A 25,144-nucleotide genomic window follows, 5' to 3' on the forward strand; every position below is an offset into this window, starting at 1 on the left:
GCTTTACTCTGTATCTAACCCCGCGCTGTACTTGTCCTGGGAGTGTTTGATGGGGACAGTGTCGAGGGATCTTTACTCTGTATCTAACCCCGTGCTGTACCTGTCCTGGGAGTGTTTGATGGGGACAGTGTAGAGGGAGCTTTACTCTGTATCTAACCCCGTGCTGTCCCTGTCCAGGGAGTGTTTGATGGGGACAGTGTCGAGGGAGCTTTACTCTGTATCTAACCCCATGCTGTACCTGTCCTGGGAGTGTTTGATGGGGACAGTGTCGAGGGAGCTTTACTCGGTATCTAATCCCGTGCTGTACCTGTCCTGGGAGTGTTTGATGGGGCAGTTGTAGAGGGAGCTTTACTCTGTATCTAACCCCGTGCTGTACCTGTCCTGGGAGTGTTTGATGGGTGTCATGATATGCAAACATGCAACCAATGAGCACTCAGAATTAGGACACAACCAATGGGCAGTCAGGATACTCAAAGGTGGCATCACCACAAGGGGGGCATGCCATAAACACTATAAAAGGGATAAGGCACTCACGTCCTGCCTCTTTCGACATCTAGAGAGTGAGACAGGGTTGATCAGCAGCCTCACACCCCAGCACGTGGCTTAGAGCAGGCTGGCACAGTTAGACTGAGTTCCTGCAGTTAGATTAGCAGAGAGTCGAACTCATTTGAGAATTGGGGCTGCACGGTAGCATTGTGGATAGCACAATTGCTTCACAGCTCCAGGGTCCCAGGTTCGATTCCGGCCTTGGGCCACTGTCTGTGCGGAGTCTGCACATCCTCCCCCGTGTGTGCGTGGGTTTCCTCCGGGTACTCCGGTTTCCTCCCACAGTCCAAAGATGGCAAGTTAGGTGGATTGGCCGTGATAAATTGCCCTTGGTGTCCAAATTGCCCTTAGTGTTGGTTGGGGTTACTGGGTTATGGGGATAGGGTGGAGGTGTGGACCTTGGGTAGGGGGGCCCTTTCCAAGAGCCGGTGCAGACTCCGATGGGCCGAATGGCCTCCTTCTGCACTGTAAATTCTATGATAATCTATGAAAACTGTGCTAATCGTTCAATAAACACGGTGAACTCATTCAGAGTCTGGAGCATCCTTTAGTTAAGACTGCATCAAGTAGCAGCCTGTGTTATCCGAAGTAGCATATGGGTGTCGTGTTGGGTGTTCCGATGCACAAATGATCCAACACGGCTGTAGATGGTACAACTCTGTTTTATTGTCTAAACAACGGTAACAACTAACTGCTGGCTTGGGTACGTGCTTCACCAGCTAACCTGTGGACCCGGCCCTGTCAGTATCTTAGTGAGGCACTCAGCACATGGTCTATGTCTGAGTGGCACGCTGTGAGCTCTGTGCTCTGAGCTATCTCTGGTAGAATGAGCGGGATCTGTGGTGTTCCCTGTTTTATAGTGCGTATGCTCTCACTGGTGATTGGCTGTGATGTTGCGTGTGTGTTGGTTGGTCCAACTGCCTGTCCATCAGTGTGTGTGTGATTGCACCATGATATGCTGATGTGGATATCATGACATCCCCCCCCTTTTCACAAAGGATATGTGCCGACATGATAATAAATAGAAATGTGTACTGAGTGCATCTGAGTATGTGTGTGCAATATTTACAACATGTACATGAAGCTAAACTATATACATAGGAAGGTGTCAGGTGCAACAGAACAACGAGGTTGTACCAATAACAGAACAAATGCAATCCGCAAACGACAAGAGAAAACTTCTGGAACAATGAATGACAAGAAAGGAAACTCGTTAACAGTACTGTCAAACAATTCAGTGAGTCCAATGTGCTAACAGGCTCATAAGTCAAGTCTCTCAGGTGGGCGACGAATTCGGGTTGACCGCCTCAAGGGTGGGTCAGGATCCACCGGCTGAGGAATGGGCCTGGCCACGGGCGAGAGAGGAATAGGCAGAGTGGCAGGAAGCTCCACGAAGTCGACATCAGGAACAACAGGAGGGCGTGGCACCGGTGCATGATCACGTAGCGAGGGCGGAAGCAGCCGAAGGGCCCGCCGATTACGCCGGCGAATGGAGCCATCAGGCAGGCGAACCAGGAACGAGCGGGGAGCCACGCGGCGGAGAACCTCGGCGGTTGCCGACCAGCCACCCTCCGGTAGGTGGATGCGGACGTTGTCTCCAGGCGCCAGGGCAGGAAGATCAGTTGCCCGAGTGTCATGTGCCACCTTCTGCTGAGCACGCTGCTGTCGCATCCTTTGCAGTACTGGAGCATGGTCGGGTGTAGGGACAAGAATGGACGGCACAGTGGTCCTGAGGGCGCGACCCATCAACAGCTGGGCTGGCGAGAGGCCCGTGGACAGTGGGGCCGAGCGATAGGCCAGCAGGGCGAGGCAGAAATCCGATCCGGCATCAGCAGCCTTGCAGAGGAGCCGCTTGACGATATGGACGTCCCTGTCGAACGCGTGAAAAAGGTCCACACCCATCTTCGCCCAGGGGGACGTGACCAACTCATGGGGCTGAAGCGTCTCAGGAGGTTGCGCCGGCTGAAACCTCTGGCAGGTGGGGCAGTTGAGCATCATGTTGGCGATGTCGTCGCTGATGCCCGGCTAGTATACCGCCTCTCGGGCCCTCCGCCTGCACTTCTCAACCCCGAGATGGCCTTCGTGCAATTGTTCGAGGACCAGCCTGTGCATGTTGTGTGGGATCACAATCCGGTCCAACTTTAGGAGGACACCGTCAATGACGGCCAAGTCGTCCCGGACATTGTAGAATTGTGAGCACTGTCCTTTGAGCCACCCTCCCGTCATGTGGCGCATTACACGCTGTAGAAGGGGGTCAGCCGCAGTCTCACGGCGAATGTGGGCCAGACGTGCATCAGTAGCCGGCAGATTGGCCGATGTGAAGGCTACTTGTGCGTCGACCTGACAAACGAACCCCTCCGAGTCGGGCGGTGTGTCGACCGCCCTGGACAGAGCGTCTGCGATGATGAGATCCTTCCCCGGGGTGTAGACCAGTTGGAAGTCGTACCTCCGGAGCTTGAGCAGAATGCACTGGAGGCGAGGGGTCATATCGTTGAGGTCCTTCTGAATGATGCCGACCAGGGGGCGATGGTCGGTCTCCACAGTGAACTGCGGAAGACCATGTACATAATCGTGAAACTTGTCGATGCCGGTCAACAGGCCTAGGCACTCCTTCTCGATCTGCGCATAGCGCTGCTCTGTGGGGGTCATGGCCCGCGACCGTAGGCGACCGGGGCCCATGATGCAGTGTCGTCCCGTTGCAGGAGTACCGCCCCAATGCCGGACTGGCTGGCATCAGTCGAGATCTTTGTGTCTCGAGTAGTGTCGAAGAACGCCAATACCGGGGCTGTGGTGAGCTTAATCTTGAGCTCCTCCCATTCCTGCTGGTGTGCGGGCAGCCACTGGAACTCCGTGGTCTTCTTCACCAGGTGGCGAAGAGCCGTTGTGTGGGAGGCAAGGTTGGGAATGAACTTCCCCAGGAAGTTGACCATCCCGAGAAAGCGCAGCACTGCCTTCTTGTCTGCCGGCTGCGGCATGGCTGCAATAGCTGCCACTTTGTCTGCATCCGGCCGCACCCCTGGCCGGGATATGTGGTCCCCCAGAAACTTCAGCTCAGTTTGGCCAAAAGAACACTTGGCTCGGTTGAGGCGCAGGCCGTGTTCTCGTATCCGAGCGAAGACACGCTGGAGACGACTGATGTGCTCCCGTGGTGTGGTGGACCAGATGATGACGTCGTCAACATAGACGCGCACCCCTTCGATGCCCTCCATCATCTGTTCCATGATGCGATGAAACACCTCGGATGTCGAGATGATGCCAAACGGCATCCTATTGTAGCAGTATCGGCCAAAGGGAGTGTTGAAGGTGCACAGCTTCCTGCTGGACTGATCCAGTTGAATCTGCCAAAAACCCTTTGAGACATCAAGCTTGGTAAATATATTTGCCCGGGCCATTTCACTCGTGATCTCTTCCCGTTTGGGTATGGGGGTAGTGTTCCCTCATGATGTAGTTGTTCAGATCTTTCGGGTCGATGCAGATCCGGAGTTCGCCAGAGGGCTTTTTAACGCACACCATGGAGCTGACCCATGGCGTGGGCTCCGTGACCCGGGATAGCACCCCTTGGTCCTGGAGGTCCTGCAGCTGCTGCTTGAGGCGGTCTTTGAGTGGCGCTGGGACTCTACGAGGTGCGTGAATGACCGGGGGGTGGCGTCCGGTTTGAGCCGTATTTTGTAGGTGTAGGGCAGTGTGCCCGTGCCCTCGAAAACCTCCTGGTTGTGGGCGAGGAGCGAGTGGAGCTGTGCCCTAAAGTCTGCATCCGGGAAATCGGACGTGCCTTCTGGAGACAGAGTGTGTACCCGCTGAACGAGCTGGAGAATCTTGCACGCCTGTGCGCCCAGCAGGGAGTCCTTCGAGGATCCAACGATCTCGAAGGACAGTGTGGCTGTCTATGAATTGTGTGCAACCTCGAGCTGGCAGGATCCCATGGCCGGGATAACGTTTCCATTGTAGTCAACCAGCTGGCAGTGGGATGGCAGAATCGGTGGTTTAACCTTCAAGGTCTGGAAGGCTGACCATGCGAGGAGATTGGCGGAGGCACCAGTGTCCAGGCGACATGTGATCTGTGACCGGTTGACCGTTAGGGTGGCACACCATTCATCGCCCGGATTAACGCTGTGCACTGGCAGCGGCTGGTGGTTCCGACTTGGGGACATCCGGTTCTTGTGGATTACCGCAACGCGGAAGGGCTCCCTGTCTTCGGTATCGCTGGTCTGCATTCTATCTGGATATGACTCAGTGTAGGGGGGCTGAATCGCCCTCACGTCCCTGCGAGGCTGGCGGAATTGTTGGGAGTTGGCAGGTTGAGCTGCTCGACAGCAGGCAGCATAGTGGCCCATCCTGCCACAGCGGAGGCATTGTCGCGCTTTGGCCGGACATTGCCGCTTTAAGTGGGCGGAGCCACAGTTGCCGCACGTCGTGACGTCATGGCGTTCGTTGCGCCACCGCGCATGCGCGGTGCGGTCCTGCGTAGAGCGCTGCCTGCGCATCCCGTCCCTCTGCGTCGACGTCCCCTCTTTTGGCGCGTACAAGCGCGGGAGGCCTCGTAAAGCGCGCGTAATGACCGCCCTCGTCCGGGCCGCGGGCCGGGAGGAACTCGATCGACTGGACCCGCTCCGCCTCGTAGGACCCCGTGCCTTGCCGACTCGGCTGCCTGGATTTGGGAGTAGCGGCTGGTCGCGTTTTCGTGGAGGACGCAGGCTTCGATGGCGGAGGCTAGAGTGAGGCGCTTTATTTTGAGGAGCTGCTGGCGTAGGGTGCCCGAGGTGACCCCAAAAACTATCTGATCCCGAATCATGGAGTCGGAGGTGGCCTCGTAGCCGCAGGACTGCGCGAGGATACGGAGGTGAGTCAAGTAAGATTGGAAAGGCTCATCCTTACCCTGCAGGCGCTGCTGGAAGAGGTACCTCTCGAAGCTCTCATTAACTTCCACGCTGAAGTGTTCCTCGAACTTCAGAAGCACCGTCTTATATTTTGTTTTGTCCTCGCCTTCCGCGAATGCCAGGGAGTTGTAGATGTGGATGGCGTGTTGCCCTGCCGTGGAGAGGAGAAGGGCGATCTTCCTGGTGTCCGATGCATTCTCCCTGTCTGTGGCTTCTAGGAGGAGCTGGAAGCGCTGTTTAAACAGCTTCCAGGTTACGCCAAGATTTCCAGCGATTCGGAGCGGCTGCAGCGGGCTGATGGTGTCCATGGCGCAGGATGGCGGATTTCTGAAAGGGTGCAGGTAGATCACACAGTCGCTGGTTTGCGTCCACTACTGGTATCATGTCGTGTTGGGTGTTCCGATGCACAAATGATCCAACACGGCTGTAGATGGTACAACTCTGTTTTATTGTCTAAACAACGGCAACAACTAACTGCTGGCTTGGGTACGTGCTTCACCAGCTAACCTGTGGACCCAGCCCTATCACTATCTTAGAGAGGCACTCAGCACATGGTGTATGTCTGAGTGGCGCGCTGTGAGCTCTGTGCTCTGAGCTATCTCCTGGTAGAATGAGCGGGAACTGTGGTGTTCCCTGTTTTATAGTGCGTGTGCTCTCACTGGTGATTGGCTGCGATGTTATCTGTGTGCTGGTTGGTCCAACTGCCTGTCCATCAGTGTGTGTGTGTGATTGCACCATGATAGCTGATGTGGATATCATGACAATGGGGGCAGTTTAAAGGGAGGTTGGGCCTGTGATGTACCCTCAATGATCACGCGGCGAATGGTGAAGTATTGTGGCTTTATTGTGCTAGATACAGAGCCTGCTGGGCAGAGCCAGCAGAACGGGATTTACCGTAATAACTGGAGGACAATGGCAGTGTACCGTAATGCATGTAATGTATGTTCAGTGGCCTACCACAGCCTGTAGCTGTCATTTGATCACCTCAAGGTAAATATCCCAGTCCTTAAGATCGCTCCCATCAGGTGATCCCTGGTCCTGTGATTGGGCGGGTTCCAGAAACAGGGGCGAGATTCTCCGACCCCCCCGGCCGGGTCGGGGAATCGCCGGGGTCTGGCGTGAATCCCGCCCCCGCCGGTTGCCGAATTCTCCGGCAACCGGATATTCGGCGGGGGCGGGAATCGCGCCGCGCCGGTTGGCGGCCCCCCCCCCCCCCCCCCCCCCGGGCGATTCTCCGGCCCGCGATGGGCCGAAGTCCCGCTGCCGGAATGCCTGTCCCGCCGGCGTGGATTAAACCACCTCTCTTCCCGGCGGGACAAGGCGGCGCGGGCGGGCTCCGGGGTCCTGGGGGGGGGGGGGGGCGATCTGGCCCCGGGGGGGGTGCCCCCACGGTGGCCTGGCCCGCGATCGGGCCCACCGATCCGCGGGCGGGCCTGTGCCGTGGGGGGCACTCTTTTCCTTCCGCCTTCGCCACGGTCTCCACCATGGCGGAGGCGGAAGAGACCCCCTCCACTGTGCATGCGCGGGGATACCGTGAGCCGCCGCTGACGCTCCCACGCATGCGCCGCCCGGCAATGTCAGTTTCCCACCAGCTGGCGGGGCGGAAATCAGTCCGGCGCGGGCCTAGCCCCTCAAGGTGAGGGCTCGGCCGCTCAAGATGGGGAGGATTCCGCACCTTTGGGGCGGCGCGATGCCGGACTGATTCGCGCCGTTTTTGGCGCCGGTCGGCGGACATCGCGCCGATTGCGGAGAATTCCGCCCAATATCTCTTTGTGGGTCCCGGGCCAGGATGTGGGGGAGCGGAGTCAGACCAATCAGAATTTAAAGTTAAAAATCGGGCCCTGGGAGGGCCCTGTGTACCCACCTCATTGTATAGCAAATAGTCCAGCACTGGGTCCGCCATGGCACTGCCCGTGAAGGCCACCCTCGCAACATAAACTCTCTTCTGAATAGCGTCGTAGGAGAAGCTCATGCTTTCCGTCTGGCCTTTCATTGGATTAACCTTTAAAACAATATCGAGAGGAGTCGTTCAAGGCCGGAGAGGTTGGTACTTTTATATAATTCCGGATTTTATTCATTGGAGTTACATTCCTCCAGCTGCGGGGGGGGGGATTCGAACCCATGACCGCCCCCCCCCCCCCCCCCCCCACCCCCCAGACTGTGGGACTCGCTCCCACGGCGAGGGGGGGGAGAATGTGGAACTCGTTCCCACGGGGAGGGGGGGGAGAATGTGGGACTCGCTCCCACGGGGAGTGGGGGAGAATGTGGAACTCGCTCCCACGGGGAGTGGGGAGAATGTGGGACTCGCTCCCACTGGGAGTGTGGGAGAATGTGGGACTCGCTCCCACGGGGAGTGGGGAGAATGTGGAACTAGCTCTCACGGGAGTGGGGGAGAATGTGGAACTCGCTCCCACAGGGAGTGGGGTAGAATGTGGGACTCGCTCCCACAGGGAGTGGGGAGAATGTGGGACTCGCTCCCACGGGGAGTGGGGGAGAATGTGGGGACTCGCTCCCACAGGGAGTGGGGAGAATGTGGGACTCGCTCCCACAGGGAGTGGGGAGAATGTGGGACTCGCTCCCACAGGAGTGGGGAGAATGTGGAACTCGCTCCCACAGGGAGTGGGGGAGACTGTGGGACTCGCTCCCACAGGGAGTGGGGGAGAATGTGGGACTCGCTCCCACAGGGAGTGGGGAAAGTGTGGGACTCGCTCCCACAGGGAGTGGGGAGAATGCGGGACTCGCTCCCACAGCAAGTGGGGGAGAATGTGGAACTCGCTCCCACAGGGAGTGGGGGAGAATGTGGGACTCGCTTCCACAGGGAGTGGGGGAGAATGTGGGACTCGCTTCCACAGGGAGTGGGGGAGAATGTGGGACTCGCTCCCACGGGGAGTGGGAGAGAATGTGGAACTCGCTCCCACAGGGAGTGGGGGAGAATGTGGAACTCGCTCTCACGGGGACTGGGGGGAGAATGTGGGACTTGCTCCCACAGGGAGTGGGGGGAATGTGGGACTCGCTCCCACGGGGAGTGGGAGAGAATGTGGAACTCGCTCCCACAGGGAGTGGGGGGAGAATGTGGAACTCGCTCTCACGGGGACTGGGGGGAGAATGTGGGACTTGCTCCCACAGGGAGTGGGGAGAATGTGGGACTCGCTCCCACGGGGAGTGGGGGAGAATGTGGGACTCGCTCCCACAGGGACTGGGGAGAATGTGGGACTTGCTCCCACAGGGAGTGGGGGAGAATGTGGAACTTGCTCTCACGGGGAGTGGGGGAGAATGTGGGACTCGCTCCCACAGGGAGTGGGGGATAATGTGGGACTCGCTCCCACAGGGACTGGGGAGAAGATGGGACTTGCTCCCACAGGGAGTGGGGGAGAACGTGGAACTAGCTCTCACGGGGAGTGGGGAGAATGTGGAACTCGCTCCCACAGGGAGTGGGGAGAATGTGGAACTCGCTCCCACAGGGAGTGGGGGAGAATGTGGGACTCGCTCCCACAGGGAGTGGGGAGAATGTGGAACTCGTTCCCACAGGGAGTGGGGGAGAATGTGGGACTCGCTCCCACAGGGAGTGGGGGAGAATGTGGACTCGCTCCACAGGGAGTGGGGAGAATGTGGAACTCGCTCCCACAGGGAGTGGGGGGAGAATGTGGGACTCGCTCCCACAGGGAGTGGGGAGAATGTGGAACTCGCTCCCACGGGGAGTGGAGGAGAATGTGGGACTCGCTCACACGGGGAGTGGAGGAGAATGTGGGACTCGCTCCCACAGGGAGTGGGGGAGAATGTGGGACTCGCTCCCTCGGGGAGTGGGGAGAATGTGGGACTCGCTCCCACAGGGAGTGGGGAGAATGTGGGGACTCGCTCCCACAGGGAGCGGGGGAGAATGTGGAACTCGCTCTCACGGGGAGTGGGGGGGAATGTGGGACTCGCTTCCACAGGGAGTGCGGGAGAATGTGGGACTCACTCCCACAGGAAGTGGGGGAAATGTGGAACTCGCTCTCACGGGGAGTGGGGGGAATGTGGGACTTGCTCCCACAGGGAGTGGGGGGAGAATGTGGGACTCACTCCCACAGGGAGTGGGGAGAATGCGGGACTCGCTCCCACAGGGAGTGGGGAGAATGTGGGACTCGCTCCCACAGGGAGTGGGGAGAATGTGGAACTCGCTCCCACAGGGAGCGGGGAGAATGTGGAACTCGCTCCCACAGGGAGTGGGGAGAATGTGGGACTCGCTCCCACAGGGAGTGGGGAGAATGTGGAACTCGCTCCCACAGGGAGTGGGGAGAATGTGGAACTCCGCTCCCACAGGGAGTGGGGAGAATGTGGGACTCGCTCCCACAGGGAGTGGGGAGAATGTGGAACTCGCTCCCACAGGGAGTGGGGAGAATGTGGAACTCGCTCCCACAGGGAGTGGGGAGAATGTGGAACTCGCTCCCACAGGGAGTGGGGAGAATGTGGGACTCGCTCCCACAGGGAGTGGGGGAGAATGTGGGACTCGCTCCCACGGGGAGTGGGGAGAATGTGGAACTCGCTCTCACGGGGAGTGGGGGGAGAATGTGGAACTCGCTTCACAGGGAGTGGGGAAAATGTGGGACTCGCTCCCACAGGGAGTGGGGGAGAATGTGGGACTCGCTCCCACGGGGAGTGGGGGAGAATGTGAAACTCGCTCCCACAGGGAGTGGGGGAGAATGTGGAACTCGCTCCCACAGGGAGTGGGGAGAATGTGGAACTCGCTCCCACAGGGAGTGGGGGAGAATGTGGAACTCGCTCCCACGGGGAGTGGGGAGAATGTGGGACTCGCTCCCACAGGGAGTGGGGAGGAATGTGGGACTCGCTCCAACAGGGAGTGGGGAGAATGTGGAACTCGCTCCACGGAGAGTGGGGAGAATGTGGGACTCGCTCCCACAGGGAGTGGGGGAGAATGTGGGACTCGCTCCCACAGGGAGTGGGGGAGAATGTGGGACTCGCTCCCACAGGGAGTGGGGAGAATGTGGATCTCGCTCTCACGGGGAGTGGGGGAGAATGTGGGACTCGCTCCCACAGGGAGTGGGGGAGAATGTGGGACTCGCTCCCACAGGGAGTGGGGGAGAATGTGGGACTCGCTCCCACGGGGAGTGGGAGAGAATGTGGAACTCGCTTCCACAGGGAGTGGGGAGAATGTGGGACTCGCTCCCACAGGGAGTGGGGAGAATGTGGGACTCGCTCCCACAGGGAGTGGGGGAGAATGTGGAACTCGCTCTCACGGGGAGTGGGGGAGAATGTGGAACTCGCTTCCACAGGGAGTGGGGAAAATGTGGGACTCGCTCCCACAGGGAGTGGGGGAGAATGTGGGACTCGCTCCCACGGGGAGTGGGGGAGAATGTGAAACTCGCTCCCACAGGGAGTGGGGAGAATGTGGAACTCGCTCCCACAGGGAGTGGGGGAGAATGTGGAACTCGCTCCCACAGGGAGTGGGGGGAGAATGTGGGACTCGCTCCAACAGGGAGTGGGGAGAATGTGGAACTCGCTCCCACGGAGAGTGGGGAGAATGTGGGACTCGCTCCCACAGGAAGTGGGTAGAATGTGGAACTCGCTCCCACAGGGAGTGGGGGAGAATGTGGGACTCGCTCCCACAGGGAGTGGGGGAGAATGTGGGACTCGCTCCCACAGGAAGTGGGGGGAGAATGTGGAACTCGCTCCCCAGGGAGTGGGGAGAATGTGGGACTCGCTCCCACAGGGAGTGGGGAGAATGTGGGACTCGCTCACACAGGGAGTGGGGAGAATGTGGGACTCGCTCCCACAGGGAGTGGGGAGAATGTGGAACACGCTCCCACAGGGAGTGGGGGAGAATGTGGGACTCGCTCCCACAGGGAGTGGGGGAGAATGTGGGACTCGCTCCCACAGGGTGTGGGGGAGAATGTGGAACTCGCTCCCACGGGGAGTGGGGGAGAATGTGGGACTCGCTCCCACAGGGTGTGGGGAGAATGTGGAACTCGCTCCCACAGGGAGTGGGGGAGAATGTGGGACTCGCTCCCACAGGGTGTGGGGGAGAATGTGGAACTCGCTCCCACGGGGAGTGGGGGAGAATGTGGGACTCGCTCCCACAGGGTGTGGGGGAGAATGTGGAACTCGCTCCCACGGGGGAGTGGGGAGAATGTGGAACTCGCTCCCACAGGGAGTGGGGAGAATGTGGAACTCGCTCCCACAGGGAGTGGGGGAGAATGTGGGACTCGCTCCCACAGGGTGTGGGGGAGAATGTGGAACTCGCTCCCACGGGGAGTGGGGGGAGAATGTTGGGACTCGCTCCCACAGGGAGTGGGGAGAATGTGGAACTCGCTCCCACAGGGAGTGGGGAGAATGTGGAACTCGCTCCCACAGGGAGTGGGGGAGAATGTGGAACTCGCTCCCACAGGGAGTGGGGAGAATGTGGAACTCGCTCTCACAGGGAGTGGGGGAGAATGTGGAACTCGCTCCCACGGGGAGTGGGGGAGAATGTGGGACTCGCTCCCACAGGGAGTGGGGAAAATGTGGAACTCGCTCCACAGGGAGTGGGGAGAATGTGGGGACTCGCTCCCATGGGGAGTGGGAGAGAATGTGGAACTCGCTCCCACAGGGAGTGGGGGAGAATGTGGGACTCGCTCCCACAGGGAGTGGGGAGAATGTGGAACTCGCTCCCACAGGGACTGGGGGAGAATGTGGAACTCGCTCCCACAGGGAGGTGGGGAGAATGTGGAACTCGCTCCCACAGGGACTGGGAGAGAATGTGGAACTCGCTCCCACAGGGAGTGGGGGGAGAATGTGGGACTCGCTCCCACAGGGAGTGGGGAGAATGTGGAACTCGCTCCCACGGGGAGTGGGGAGAATGTGGAACTCGCTCCCACAGGGAGTGGGGAGAATGTGGGAACTCGCTCCCATGGGGAGTGGGGAGAATGTGGGACTTGCTCCCACAGGGAGTGGGGAGAATGTGGAACTCGCTCCCACAGGGAGTGGGGGGAGAATGTGGAACTCGCTCCCACAGGGAGTGGGGGAGAATGTGGGACTCGCTCACACGGGGAGTGGAGGAGAATGTGGGGACTCGCTCCCACAGGGAGTGGGGAGAATGTGGAACTCGCTCTCACGGGGAGTGGAGGAGAATGTGGGACTCGCTCCCACGGGGAGTGGGGGAGAATGTGGAACTCGCTCCCACGGGGAGTGGGGGAGAATGTGGAACTCGCTCCCACAGGGAGTGGGGAAAATGTGGAACTCGCTCCCACAGGGAGTGGGGAGAATGTGCGACTCGCTCCCACGGGGAGTGGGAGAGAATGTGGAACTCGCTCCCACAGGGAGTGGGGGAGAATGTGGAACTCGCTCTCACGGGGAGTGGGGGGAGAATGTGGGACTTGCTCCCACAGGGAGTGGGGGAGAATGTGGGACTCGCTCCCACAGGAAGTGGGGGAGAATGTGGGACTCGCTCCCCACAGGGAGTGGGAGAAGAATGTGAAACTCACTCCCACAGGGATTGGGGGAGAATGTGGAACTCGCTCCCACAGGAGTGGGGAGAATGTGGGACTCGCTCCCACGGGAGTGGGGGAGAATGTGGAACTCGCTCCCACAGGGAGTGGGGGGAGAATGTGGGACTCGCTCCCACAGGGAGTGGGGGAGAATGTGGGACTCGCTCTCACAGGGAGTGGGGAGAATGTGGAACTCGCTCCCACAGGGAGTGGGGAGAATGTGGGACTCGCTCCCACAGGGAGTGGGGAGAATGTGGAACTCGCTCCCACGGGGAGTGGGGGAGAATGTGGGACTCGCTCCACAGGGAGTGGGGGAGTATGTGAGATTCGCTCCCACGGGAAGTGGGGGAGACTGTGGGACTTACTCCCACAGGGAGTGGGGGGAATGTGAACTCGCTCCCACAGGGAGTGGGGGAGAATGTGGGACTCGCTCCCACGGGGAGTGGGGAGAATGTGGAACTCGCTCCCCCGGAGTGTGGGGAGAATGTGGGACTCGCTCCCACAGGGAGTGGGGAGAATGTGGAACTCGCTCCCACAGGGAGTGGGGAGAATGTGGGACTTGCTCCCACGGGGAGTGGGTAGAATGTGGGACTCGCTCCCACAGGGAGTGGGGAGAATGTGGGACCCGCTCCCACAGGGAGTGGGGAGAATGTGGGACTCGCTCCCACAGGGAGTGGGGAGAATGTGGGACTTGCTCCCACAGGGAATGGGGAGAATGTGGAACTCGCTCCCACAGGGAGTGGGGGAGAATGTGGGACTCGCTCCCACAGGGAGTGGGGAAAATGTGGAACTCGCTCCCACAGGGAGTGGGGAGAATGTGGGACTCGCTCCCATGGGGAGTGGGAGAGAATGTGGAACTCGCTCGCCACAGGGATGGGGGAGAATGTGGGACTCGCTCCCACAGGGAGTGGGGAGAATGTGGAACTCGCTCCCACAGGGACTGGGGGAGAATGTGGAACTCGCTCCCACAGGGAGTGGGGGAGAATGTGGAACTCGCTCCCACAGGGACTGGGAGAGAATGTGGAACTCGCTCCCACAGGGAGTGGGGGCAGAATGTGGGACTCGCTCCCACAGGGAGTGGGGAGAATGTGGAACTCGCTCCCACGGGGAGTGGGGGAGAATGTGGGACTCGCTCCCACAGGGACTGGGGAGAATGTGGAACTCGCTCCCACAGGGAGTGGGGGAGAATGTGGGACTCGCTCCCACAGGGAGTGGGGAGAATGTGGAACTCGCTCCACAGGGGACTGGGGGAGAATGTGGGACTCGCTCCCACAGGGAGTGGGGAGAATGTGGGACTCGCTCCCACAGGGAGTGGGGAGAATGTGGGACTTGCTCCCACAGGGAGTGGGGGAGAATGTGGAACTCGCTCCCACAGGGAGTGGGGGAGAATGTGGGACTCGCTCCCACAGGGAGTGGGGAGAATGTGGAACTCGCTCCCACAGGAGTGGGGAGAATGTGGAACTCGCTCCCACAGGGAGTGGGGAGAATGTGGAACTCGCTCCCATGGGGAGTGGGGAGAATGTGGGACTTGCTCCCACAGGGAGTGGGGAGAATGTGGAACTCGCTCCCACAGGGAGTGGGGGGAGAATGTGGAACTCGCTCCACAGGGAGTGGGGGAGAATGTGGGACTCGCTCACACGGGGAGTGGAGGAGAATGTGGGACTCGCTCCCACAGGGAGTGGGGGAGAATGTGGAACTCGCTCTCACGGGGAGTGGAGGAGAATGTGGGGACTCGCTCCCACGGGGAGTGGGGGAGAATGTGGAACTCGCTCCCACGGGGAGTGGGGGAGAATGTGGAACTCGCTCCACAGGGAGTGGGGAAAATGTGGAACTCGCTCCCACAGGGAGTGGGGAGAATGTGCGACTCGCTCCCACGGGGAGTGGGAGAGAATGTGGAACTCGCTCCCACAGGGAGTGGGGGAGAATGTGGAACTCGCTCTCACGGGGAGTGGGGGGAGAATGTGGGACTTGCTCCCACAGGGAGTGGGGGAGAATGTGGGACTCGCTCCCACAGGAAGTGGGGAGAATGTGGGACTCGCTCCCACAGGGGAGTGGGAGAAGAATGTGAAACTCACTCCCACAGGGATTGGGGGAGAATGTGGAACTCGCTCCCACAGGGAGTGGGGAGAATGTGGGACTCGCTCCCACGGGGAGTGGGAGAATGTGGAACTCGCTCCCACAGGGAGTGGGGGAGAATGTGGGACTCGCTCCCACAGGGAGTGGGGGAGAATGTGGGACTCGCTCTCACAGGGAGTGGGGAGAATGTGGAACTCGCTCCCACAGGGAGTGGGGAGAATGTGGGACTCGCTCCCACAGGGAGTGGGGAGAATGTGGAACTCGCTCCCACGGGGAGTGGGGGGAGAATGTGGGACTCGCTCCACAGGGAGTGGGGGAGTATGTGAGATTCGCTCCCACGGGAAGTGGGGGAGACTGTGGGACTTACTCCCACAGGGAGTGGGGGGAATGTGGAACTCGCTCCCACAGGGAGTGGGGGAGAATGTGGGACTCGCTCCCACGGGGAGTGGGGAGAATGTGGAACTCGCTCCCCCGGAGTGTGGGGAGAATGTGGGACTCGCTCCCACAGGGAGTGGGGAGAATGTGGAACTCGCTCCCACAGGGAGTGGGGAGAATGTGGGACTTGCTCCCACGGGGAGTGGGTAGAATGTGGGACTCGCTCCCACAGGGAGTGGGGAGAATGTGGGACCCGCTCCCACAGGGAGTGGGGAGAATGTGGGACTCGCTCCCACAGGGAGTGGGGAGAATGTGGGACTTGCTCCCACAGGGAATGGGGAGAATGTGGAACTCGCTCCCACAGGGAGTGGGGGAGAATGTGGGACTCGCTCCACAGGGAGTGGGGAGAATGTGGAACTCACTCCCACAGGGAGTGGGGAGAATGTGGGACTCACTCCCACAGGGAGTGGGGGAGAATGTGGAACTCGCTCCCACAGCGAGTGGGGGAGAATGTGGGACTCTCTCCACAGGGAGTGGGGAGAATGTGGGACCCGCTCCCACAGGGAGTGGGGGAGAATGTGGGACCCGCTCCCACAGGGAGTGGGGGGAGAATGTGGGACTCGCTCCCACAGGGGAGTGGGGAGAATGTGGGACTCGCTCCCACGGGGAGTGGGAGAGAATGTGGGACTCACTCCCACAGGGAGTGGGGAGAATGTGGGACTCGCATCCCACGGGGAGTGGGGAGAATGTGGGACTCGCTCCCACGGGGAGTGGGGAGAATGTGGAACTCGCTCCCACGGGGAGTTGGGGAGAATGTGGAACTCGCTCTCACGGGGGAGTGGGGAGAATGTGGGACTCGCTCCCACAGGGAGTGGGGGAGAATGTGGAACTCGCTCCCACAGGGAGTGGGGAAAATGTGGAACTCGCTCCCCACAGGGAGTGGGGAGAATGTGGGACTCGCTACCACGGGGAGAGTGGGAGAGAATTTGGAACTCGCTCCCACAGGGAGTGGGGGAGAATGTGGAACTCGCTCTCACAGGGAGTGGGGGAGAATGTGGGACTCGCTCCCACAGGGAGTGGGGAGAATGTGGAACTCGCTCCCACAGGGAGTGGGGGGAGAATGTGGAACTCGCTCCCACAGGGAGTGGGGAGAATGTGGGACTTCGCTCCCACAGGGAGTGGGGAGAATGTGGAACTCACTCCCACAGGGAGTGGGGGAGAATGTGGGACTCGCTCCCACGGGGAGTGGGGGGGAATGTGGGACTCGCTCCACAGGGAGTGGGGGAGTATGTGAGATTCGCTCCACAGGGAGTGGGGGAGAATGTGGGACTCGCTCCCACAGGGAGCGGGGGAGAATGTGGGACTCGCTCCCACAGGGAGTGGGGGAGAATGTGGGACTCGCTCCCACAGGGAGTGGGGGAGAATGTGGGACTCGCTCCCACGGGGAGTGGGGAGAATGTGGAACTCGCTCCCACAAGGAGTGGGGAGAATGTGGGACTCGCTCACACAGGGAGTGGGGGAGAATGTGGGACTCGCTCCCACAGTGGAGTGGGGGAGAATGTGGGACTCGCTCCACAGGGAGTGGGGAGAATGTGGAACTCACTCCCACGGGGAGTGGGAGAATGTGGGACTCGCTCCCACGGGGAGTGGGGGAGAATGTGGGACTCGCTCCCACAGGGAGTGGGGGAGAATGTGGAACTCGCTCCCACAGGGAGTGGGGGAGAATGTGGAACTCACTCCCACAGGGAGTGGGGGAGAATGTGGAACTCGCTCCCACAGGGAGTGGGGGAGAATGTGGAACTCGCTCCCACGGGGAGTGGGGAGAATGTGGGACTCGCTCCCACAGGGAGTGGGGGAGAATGTGGAACTCACTCCCACGGGGAGTGGGGGAGAATGTGGGACTCGCTCCCACGGGGAGTGGGGAGAATGTGGGACTCGCTCCCACGGGGAGTGGGGGAGAAGGTGGGACTCACTCCCACAGGGAGTGGGGGAGAATGTGGGACTCGCTCCCACGGGGAGTGGGGGAGAATGTGGGACTCGCTCCCACGGGGAGTGGGGGGAGAAGGTGGGACTCACTCCCACAGGGAGTGGGGGAGAATGTGGGACTCGCTCCCACGGGGAGTGGGGGAGAATGTGGAACTCGCTCTCACAGGGAGTGGGGGAGAATGTGGGACTCGCTCCCACGGGGAATGGGGGGAGAATGTGGAACTCGCTCCCACGGGGAGTGGTGGGAGAATGTGGAACTCGCTCCCACAGGGAGTGTGGGAGAATGTGGGGAGTCGCTCCCACAGGGCGTGGGGAGAATGTGGAACTCGCTCCCACAGGGAGTGGGGAGAATGTGGGACTCGCTCCCACAGGGAGTGGGGGAGAATGTGGGACTCGCTCCCACAGGGAGTGGGGGGAGAATGTGAAACTCGCTCCCACAGGGGAGTGGGGGAGAATGTGGAATTCGCTCTCAAAGAGAGTGGGGAGAATGTGGGACTCACTCCCACGGGGGAGTGGGGGAGAATGTGGAACTCGCTCTCAAAGAGAGTGGGGAGAGTGTGGGACTCGCTCCCACAGGGAGTGGGGACAATGTGGGACTCGCTCCACAGGGAGTGGGGGAGAATGTGGGACTCGCTCCCACGGGGAGTGGGGGAGAATGTGGAACTCGCTCCCACAGGGAGTGGGGGAGAATGTGGGACTCGCTCCCACGGGGAGTGGGGGAGAATGTGGAACTCGCTCTCAAAGAGAGTGGGGAGAATGTGGGACTCGCTCCCACAGGGAGTGGGGAGAATGTGGGACTCGCTCCCACAGGGCGTGGGGGAGAATGTGGAACTCGCTCTCACGGGGAGTGGGGGAGAATGTGGGACTCGCTCCCACAGGGGAATTGGGAGAATGTGGAACTCGCTCCCACGGGGCGTGGTCGAGGTGAATAATATCGATGCATTCGTGGTGTGGTGTGGAAGATGAACCACCCAAATGTGCTTTCCCGCCTGTGCCTTCGGGGGATAATCTGACTGCGGGACCACCCATCCCCCTTTCTGTGATTACACGATTGGCTGCCAGTTTCCTGCGGGGGCCCCGGGTGCCTCCACCAGCCAGTGGGCCGCGGTTTGACCCCCACCATGCCCCAGCGGAATAGACACACGGCTGAAGATTTGATGCCTCTCGCCCAAACGCAGGGAGGCCTGAGGCGCGATGTTGATACTCACAAGATACTCTTGACCTTCCAGGAGCTTTGGTAGGTCTGTTAGATACAAAGCAGAGAAAACGGGTCTGTTACCGGGCAGCCTGACCGCATTAGAGGAATTGTTGGACACATTTTACACTCTCCGGCGTGGAGTTACGCGCTACTGGATATCTAGCTATGCAGACCATTCATTGAGCCCAACTAGCCTATACCGGAGTCTACACAGCACATCAGCCTCTGCCTCCTCCTCACTCCACCCCCCCGCTCCTCAACACCCCCTCTCCCTCTGCCATGTTGTAGCAAGTATCCCAGACAGATCAGGCCCCAACAGCGACGAGGATACTGGACCGAACCCCCGATATTTTAGTTTATTTGTAAACCTTTGGCTGCCGCTCCACATCACGAATCCAGCGAACTGAGCCGACGGAACTCGCTGGAACTTTACCCCATCGCACCAATCGTGGTGTTAACAAAGAACAAAGAAAAATTACAGCCCAGGAACAGGCCCTTCGGCCCTTCAAGCCTGCGCCGATCCGGATCCTCTATCTAAAACGGTCACCTAGTTTCTAAGGATCTGTATCCCTCTGCTCCCTGCCCATTCATGTATCTGTCTAGATACATCTTGAATGACGCTATCGTTCCCCGCCTCTACCACCTCCGCCGGCAATGCGTTCCAGGCACCCACCACCCCCTGCGTGAAGAACTTCCCCACGCACATCTCCTGAAACTTTTCCCCCTCTCACCTTGAACTCGTGACCCCCTAGCTTTGCACAGGGGAAAACATACCTTGGGTTGGGCGTGGTGTGTACACATGGAAACATACATCGCAAATAGGAGCAGGAGGAGACCATTCGGCCCTTCGAGCCTGCTCCCCCCCCGTTCATTCTGATCATGGCCGAGCATCAAGTTCGACACCCTGAGGGGCGGCACGGGTGGCGCAGTGGGTTAGCACTGCTGCCTCACGGCGCCGAGGTCCCAGGTTCGATCCCAGCTCTGGGTCACTGTCCGTGTGGAGTTTGCACATTCTCCCCGTGTCTGCGTGGGTTTCGCCCCCACAACCCAAAGATGTGCAGGGTCAGGTGGATTGGCCGCGCTAAATTGCCCCCTTAATTGGAAAAAAATTAATTGGGTACTCTGAATTTATTTTTATAAAATAGTTCTATGCCCTGATCCCGCCTCCCCCCATATCCCTCGATCCCTTTAGCCCCCAATAACTATATCTAATTCTTTTTTGAAATGACAACATTTTGGCCTCCACTACTTTCTGTGGGAGCGAATTCCACAGATTCACCCGCTCTCTCTCTGGGTGAAGAAATTTCTCCTCACCTCAGTCCTAAAAGGTTTACCCCTGACCCTCAAACTATGACCCCCTAGTTCTGGACTCCCCCCACCATCGGGGACATTCTTTCTGAATCTCCCCGTCTAATCCTGTTAGAATTTTGTAAGTTTCTATGTGATCCCCTCCCGCTCGTCTAAACTCCAATGAATAGAATCCTAACTTTAAAAAATAAATTTAGAGTACCCAATTCTTTTTTGTTTTTCCCCAATTAAGGGAGCAATTTAGCGCGGCCAATCCACCTACCCTGCACATCTTTGGGTTGTGGGGGCGAGACCCACGCAGACACGGGGAGAATGTGCAAACTCCACACAGACGGACAGTGACCCAGACGAACGGAAAACAAAAAAGAATTGGGTGCTCGAAATTTTAAAAATCTGTATTATTATTATTAATTTCAGCATTGGCCAAGGTGGGATTCGAACCCGTGTTCCCCGAGCATTGGCCTGTTGCTCCGGATTATGAGTCAGTGACACTGCCATTGCGCCAACGCCTCCCCACTCTCTCCGCTGGTGGGGGAATCGGGGACAGGGGTGGTCCTCCCAAGAGTGGTCCACTCCGAGGTCACCCCCCGCCCCTGTTGTGTTCTGCTTCTTCGTGTACCATAAGTTGCTTCCTTGATGTCTGCTCTGACAAAGGAAGGTTCAGACTTGGAGATAGGTTTAACACATTTATTGAACAGCCAACAATTCTCCTACGTCAGTTCGACTCTCCTGCTGATCTTGCGATAGTAACTCAGTCGAACTAACCAGTCTGCTCTAAGCCACGTGGTGGGTGTGATGCTTCCTGATCTGCCCCTGTCTCTCTGAGTGTCGCCTGTGGAAAAGAGAAAGAGCACGTGTGCCCTGTCCTTTTATATGGGTCGCCCCCTTGTGGTAGTGTCACCTCTGGGTGTGTCTTGACTGCCCATTGGTCGTGTCCTATCTTACTGACCTATTGGTTGAATGGCTGGATGTCTCTGGTGCTCCCTCTAGTGTTTATTTAGTCCGCCTGTATCTACATTAACCCCTTGTGCATCTACAGCGATGCACATCACCACACCCCGACCTCTACCTCCGCTCCCGTTCCTTGGTGTCTGCTGGAGTGCGGTCTCAAGGCGACTTACCACAAGGGCGATGTGTGTCCTCCGTCGCCACCACCAGGACGGACAAGGAACAGCAGGACAACACAGCTGCCAATAGCTTCATGGTGTCAGGTCTCAGCGTCTGACTTTCAAATCCTGGTGGGCAAACAAATAAGACAAACAAATAAACACAAGGGGATACAAAACAAAGAACAAAGAAATGTACAGCACAGGAACAGGCCCTTCGGCCCTCCAAGCCCGTGCCGACCATACTGCCCGACTAAACTACAATCTTCTACACTTCCTGGGTCCGTATCCTTCTATTCCCATCCTATTCATATATTTGTCAAGATGCCCCTTAAATGTCCCTATCGTCCCTGCCTCCACTACCTCCTCCGGTAGTGAGTTCCAGGCACCCACTACCCTCTGCGTAAAAAACTTGCCTCGTACATCTACTCTAAACCTTGCCCCTCTCACCTTAAACCTATGCCCCCTAGTAATTGACCCCTCTACCCTGGGGAAAAGCCTCTGACTATCCACTCTGTCTATGCCCCTCATAATTTTGTATACCTCTATCAGGTCGCCCCTCAACCTCCTTCGTTCCAGTGAGAACAAACCGAGTTTATTCAATCGCTCCTCATAGCTTATGCCCTCCATACCAGGCAACATTCTGGTAAATCTCTTCTGCACCCTCTCTAAAGCCTCCACATCCTTCTGGTAGTGTGGCGACCAGAATTGAACACTATACTCCAAGTGTGGCCTAACTAAGGTTCTATACAGCTGCAACATGACTTGCCAATTCTTATACTCAATGCCCCGGCCAATGAAGGCAAGCATGCCATATGCCTTCTTGACTACCTTCTCCACCTGTGTAGCCCCTTTCAGTGATCTGTGGACCTGTACTCCTAGATCTCTTTGACTTTCAATACTCCTGAGGGTTCTACCATTCACTGTATATTCCCTACCTGCATTAGCCCTTCCAAAATGCATTACCTCACATTTGTCCAGGTTAAACTCCATCTGCCATCTCTCCGCCCAAGTCTCCAGACAATCTAAATCCTGCTGTATCCTCAGACAGTCCTCATCGCTATCCGCAATTCCACCAACCTTTGTGTCGTCTGCAAACTTACTAATCAGACCAGTTACATTTTCCTCCAAATCATTTATATATACTACAAAGAGCAAAGGTCCCAGCACTGATCCCTGTGGAACACCACTGGTCACAGCCCTCCAATTAGAAAAGCATCCCTCCATTGCTACCCTCTGCCTTCTATGGCCTAGCCAGTTCTGTATCCACCTTGCCAGTTCACCCCTGATCCCGTGTGACTTCACCTTTTGTACTAGTCTACCATGAGGGACCTTGTCAATGATTTCTTTCTTTTGTTTGATCGTGGCTGATCCTTAAAATCTTAAAAGCCACTCTCCCCCTCTCTCCCCGTTCCCTTTCACAGAGTCAGCATGGATTTACAAAAAGAAAACCGTGCTTGACAAAGCTACTGGAATTCTTCGAGGATGTAACTAGGAGGGTTGATGAGGGGGAGCCAGTGGATGTGGTATATTGGGACTTTCAGAAGTTTTTTGACAAGGTCCCACGTAAGAGACTAGCTGTACCAGATATCAGATCAAGGACGAAGCAGGCACCATAGCAACATGAAGGCACCATTGTTCACAATGCAGATAACAGCTAAGTCAGCAGAAGACCAGTTTTTGTTGGTAAAGATTAAGCAGAATATCGCATTCCATAACATGCACAAATTGTCAGACATGAAACAATTAAAAAATCATGTTGCACATTGAAGATGGACGGCTTGCTATCAAATCAAATGTGTTTGAGTCTAACGCAAACCAATTAGGATTATATTGGGGTGTGATTAGATGATTTAAGAAGTATTTTGTAGGAGTGTTTTTGGGGTAGTGTTTTTGACTTTGAGTTTGAGTTTAGCTGAAGATTAGCTCTCTCTCTCTCTCTCTTCATGTTTCATTGCCAGACTTTGACCTTTTAAAAGTTACTTTCGAGCTGGCTGCCTAAGCAAAGAAAGATAATGTCTGCCTTTTAAATGACTTTCAAATTGTAATCAATAGAAGAAAAATAAAAGAATTCCTTTTGGCACCTGAGAAGTTCACAGGCATTGGGAGAGTGTGAGGGGGGTGGGGGTGGGTGGGGGGGGACACGTTGGGGGGGGGGGACACGTTGGGGGGGGGGGGGGGGGGGCGAGGGTTGCCGGGAATCCGTGATCGGAACCGCAGCTTTGGACAACAGGTAAGCTCGGATTTCATCCAAGCAATTGTTCAGAGGGGCAATGGCTGCGCAGGCCCCGATCGATCGGTGTATCAGCGTGGCTTCCCGCCCTCGCACTCTGGGGGTGGGGGCAGAAATGTGGGTGAGCGCAGCCCCCCCCCCGCCCCCATGAGCTGGAAATCCTCCTCGGGTGCGCGGTAGTGTTTAAGTCTTGCGGGCAGCTCGAGTCACACTCCGAGTCGAAACGATACAGCACAGGCAACACAGCCGACATTTCCCGCTGGCCCGTTTACCATTGTCGAGGGCCATGATTGCGGACGTACGCCACAGGAGAAAGAGCTGCACACGCGAACCCTCCTTTTAAATAATGCCGACAGCAATTGTGTAAACGGGAGGGCCCCAGCCAAACGCAGCCTGCTGAGCGAGATTCAGAAAGGGGCCACCTCTGCACTAACCTGTGATTCGGACAACTCCGGCACTCCCGTACTTCTGAAGGTCAGGCTGGGAGTATTTGTACTTCCTCGCGAGCTGACACGGCGATTGTGTAACTGGAGACAAAAACGCCTATTCATTGAAGTGGTTGCTTACAATCTGACTTCCTGATGCAATCTCGACGCTGATTGGCTGCTGAAAAAGTCTCCACCACCAAGATTTCTGGTGGGAGGGCGGGGTTTGGGGGGGGACGGGTTGTGAGGGGGGGGGGGGGGGGGGCGGGCTGTGAAGGCGGGGGGGGGCCGGATTCTTGGACCGGTGAGAAAGTTGACATCATTCGCTTTGAGCCACTGAAATTAAAAAAATGAAAATCGCTTATTGTCACAAGTAGGCTTCAAATGAAGTTACTGTGAAAAGCCCCCTAGTGGCCACATTCCGGCGCCTGTTCGGGGAGGCTGGTACGGGAATCGAACCGTGCTGCTGGCCTGCCTTGGTCTGCTTTCAAAGCCAGCGATTTAGCCCTGCGCTAAACAGCCCACTGGATCCGCATTGTTCCCCGAATGTGGGCATTGTTGTTTTATCGCAACGCCGAGGGACCCCCCCACCCCACCCCGCCACACACCCCTCCCCAGCCCCCCTCACCCCACCGCCCACCCCCGTGAATCTAGACACCCCCCCGGGTGTGATAATATGCATAAGGCAAGTTTGTACGTAATGTCGTGCACGACCTCCGACCACTAGGTGGTGTTGTAAACCCATCACATGACCCTGTGATCAGGGAGTTGGGAGTAGGTTGTGCTGGAGGATAGAGGCATTTGCACTGGATACACAATGTTAATAATCTTTATTAGTGCCACAAGTAGCCTTACATTAACACTGCAATGAAGTGACTGTGAAAATCCCCCAGTCGCCACACTCCGGCGCCTGTTCGGGTACACAGAGGGAGAATTGAAAATGGCCAAATCACCTCACAAGCACGTCTTTCGGGGACTTGTGGGAGGAAACCGGAGCGCCCGGAGGAAACCCACGCAGACACGGGGGAGAACGGGCAGACTCCGCGCAGACAGTGACCCAAGCCCGGAATCGAACCTGGGACCCTGGCGCTGTGAGGCAGCGGGGCTGACCGACTGCGCCAACGTGCTCTAATGTGGACCCCGTGTGAATCTCAATTCCCTGACTGTGATAAACAAGTGTTTGTTTTTTTAAATTCCCCCTCAATTAACGAGACTTGTGACGACCTGAATGGAAGCCAATAGAAAGCTGCCGGGAGAGGGGCAGATGCGTGGGGTCCACCCGTTGTTGAAGGCAGAGGCGTCTGTGTTTTGGGGTTCTCGGTTTCACCGCTGGTCTGTCAGGATTATCTGAAATCCGACGGCCTCGTAGAGGTTGGATTAATGCACCTGAGGGTTTTGGTTGCCCCTGGGGGGGGGGGGGGGGGGGAGGCGTAGTCTCTGTTCTGTTTGCTCGATCGCCCCGTACTGTCTTTCCCTTACCGACTGCCGACAGGAAATCCTGCTGACGAACGGGATGGCCCCCTCTGCTCCGTCAACGCTGACGTACTCTCAGCA

General features: G+C 57.9%; 1 protein-coding gene across 2 annotated transcripts in view; it reads right to left on the bottom strand.

Annotated features, from left to right (window-relative positions):
- LOC140399932 (ependymin-1-like) overlaps nt 1-23,760 on the bottom strand; it is a 40,923-nt gene extending 17,163 nt beyond the window's left edge. Inside the window, exons 1-4 of one of the 2 annotated variants that reach the window (XM_072489417.1) lie at nt 23,600-23,760; nt 20,948-21,061; nt 18,529-18,563; nt 7,288-7,425 (exon numbers count right to left, since the gene is read on the bottom strand). In XM_072489417.1, the coding sequence (XP_072345518.1) occupies nt 7,288-7,425; nt 18,529-18,563; nt 20,948-21,029 (255 nt within the window). In that variant the 5' untranslated portion in view covers nt 21,030-21,061; nt 23,600-23,760. Of the gene's footprint in view, nt 1-7,287; nt 7,426-18,528; nt 18,564-20,947; nt 21,062-23,437; nt 23,469-23,599 lie in introns of those variants that run through there. The other variant, XM_072489416.1, reaches the window with a different exon arrangement.
- Nucleotides 23,761-25,144: the final 1,384 nt, after the last annotated feature.

This window comes from Scyliorhinus torazame, chromosome 24 (assembly GCF_047496885.1).
Source record: "Scyliorhinus torazame isolate Kashiwa2021f chromosome 24, sScyTor2.1, whole genome shotgun sequence".
Classification (NCBI taxonomy): domain Eukaryota; kingdom Metazoa; phylum Chordata; class Chondrichthyes; order Carcharhiniformes; family Scyliorhinidae; genus Scyliorhinus; species Scyliorhinus torazame.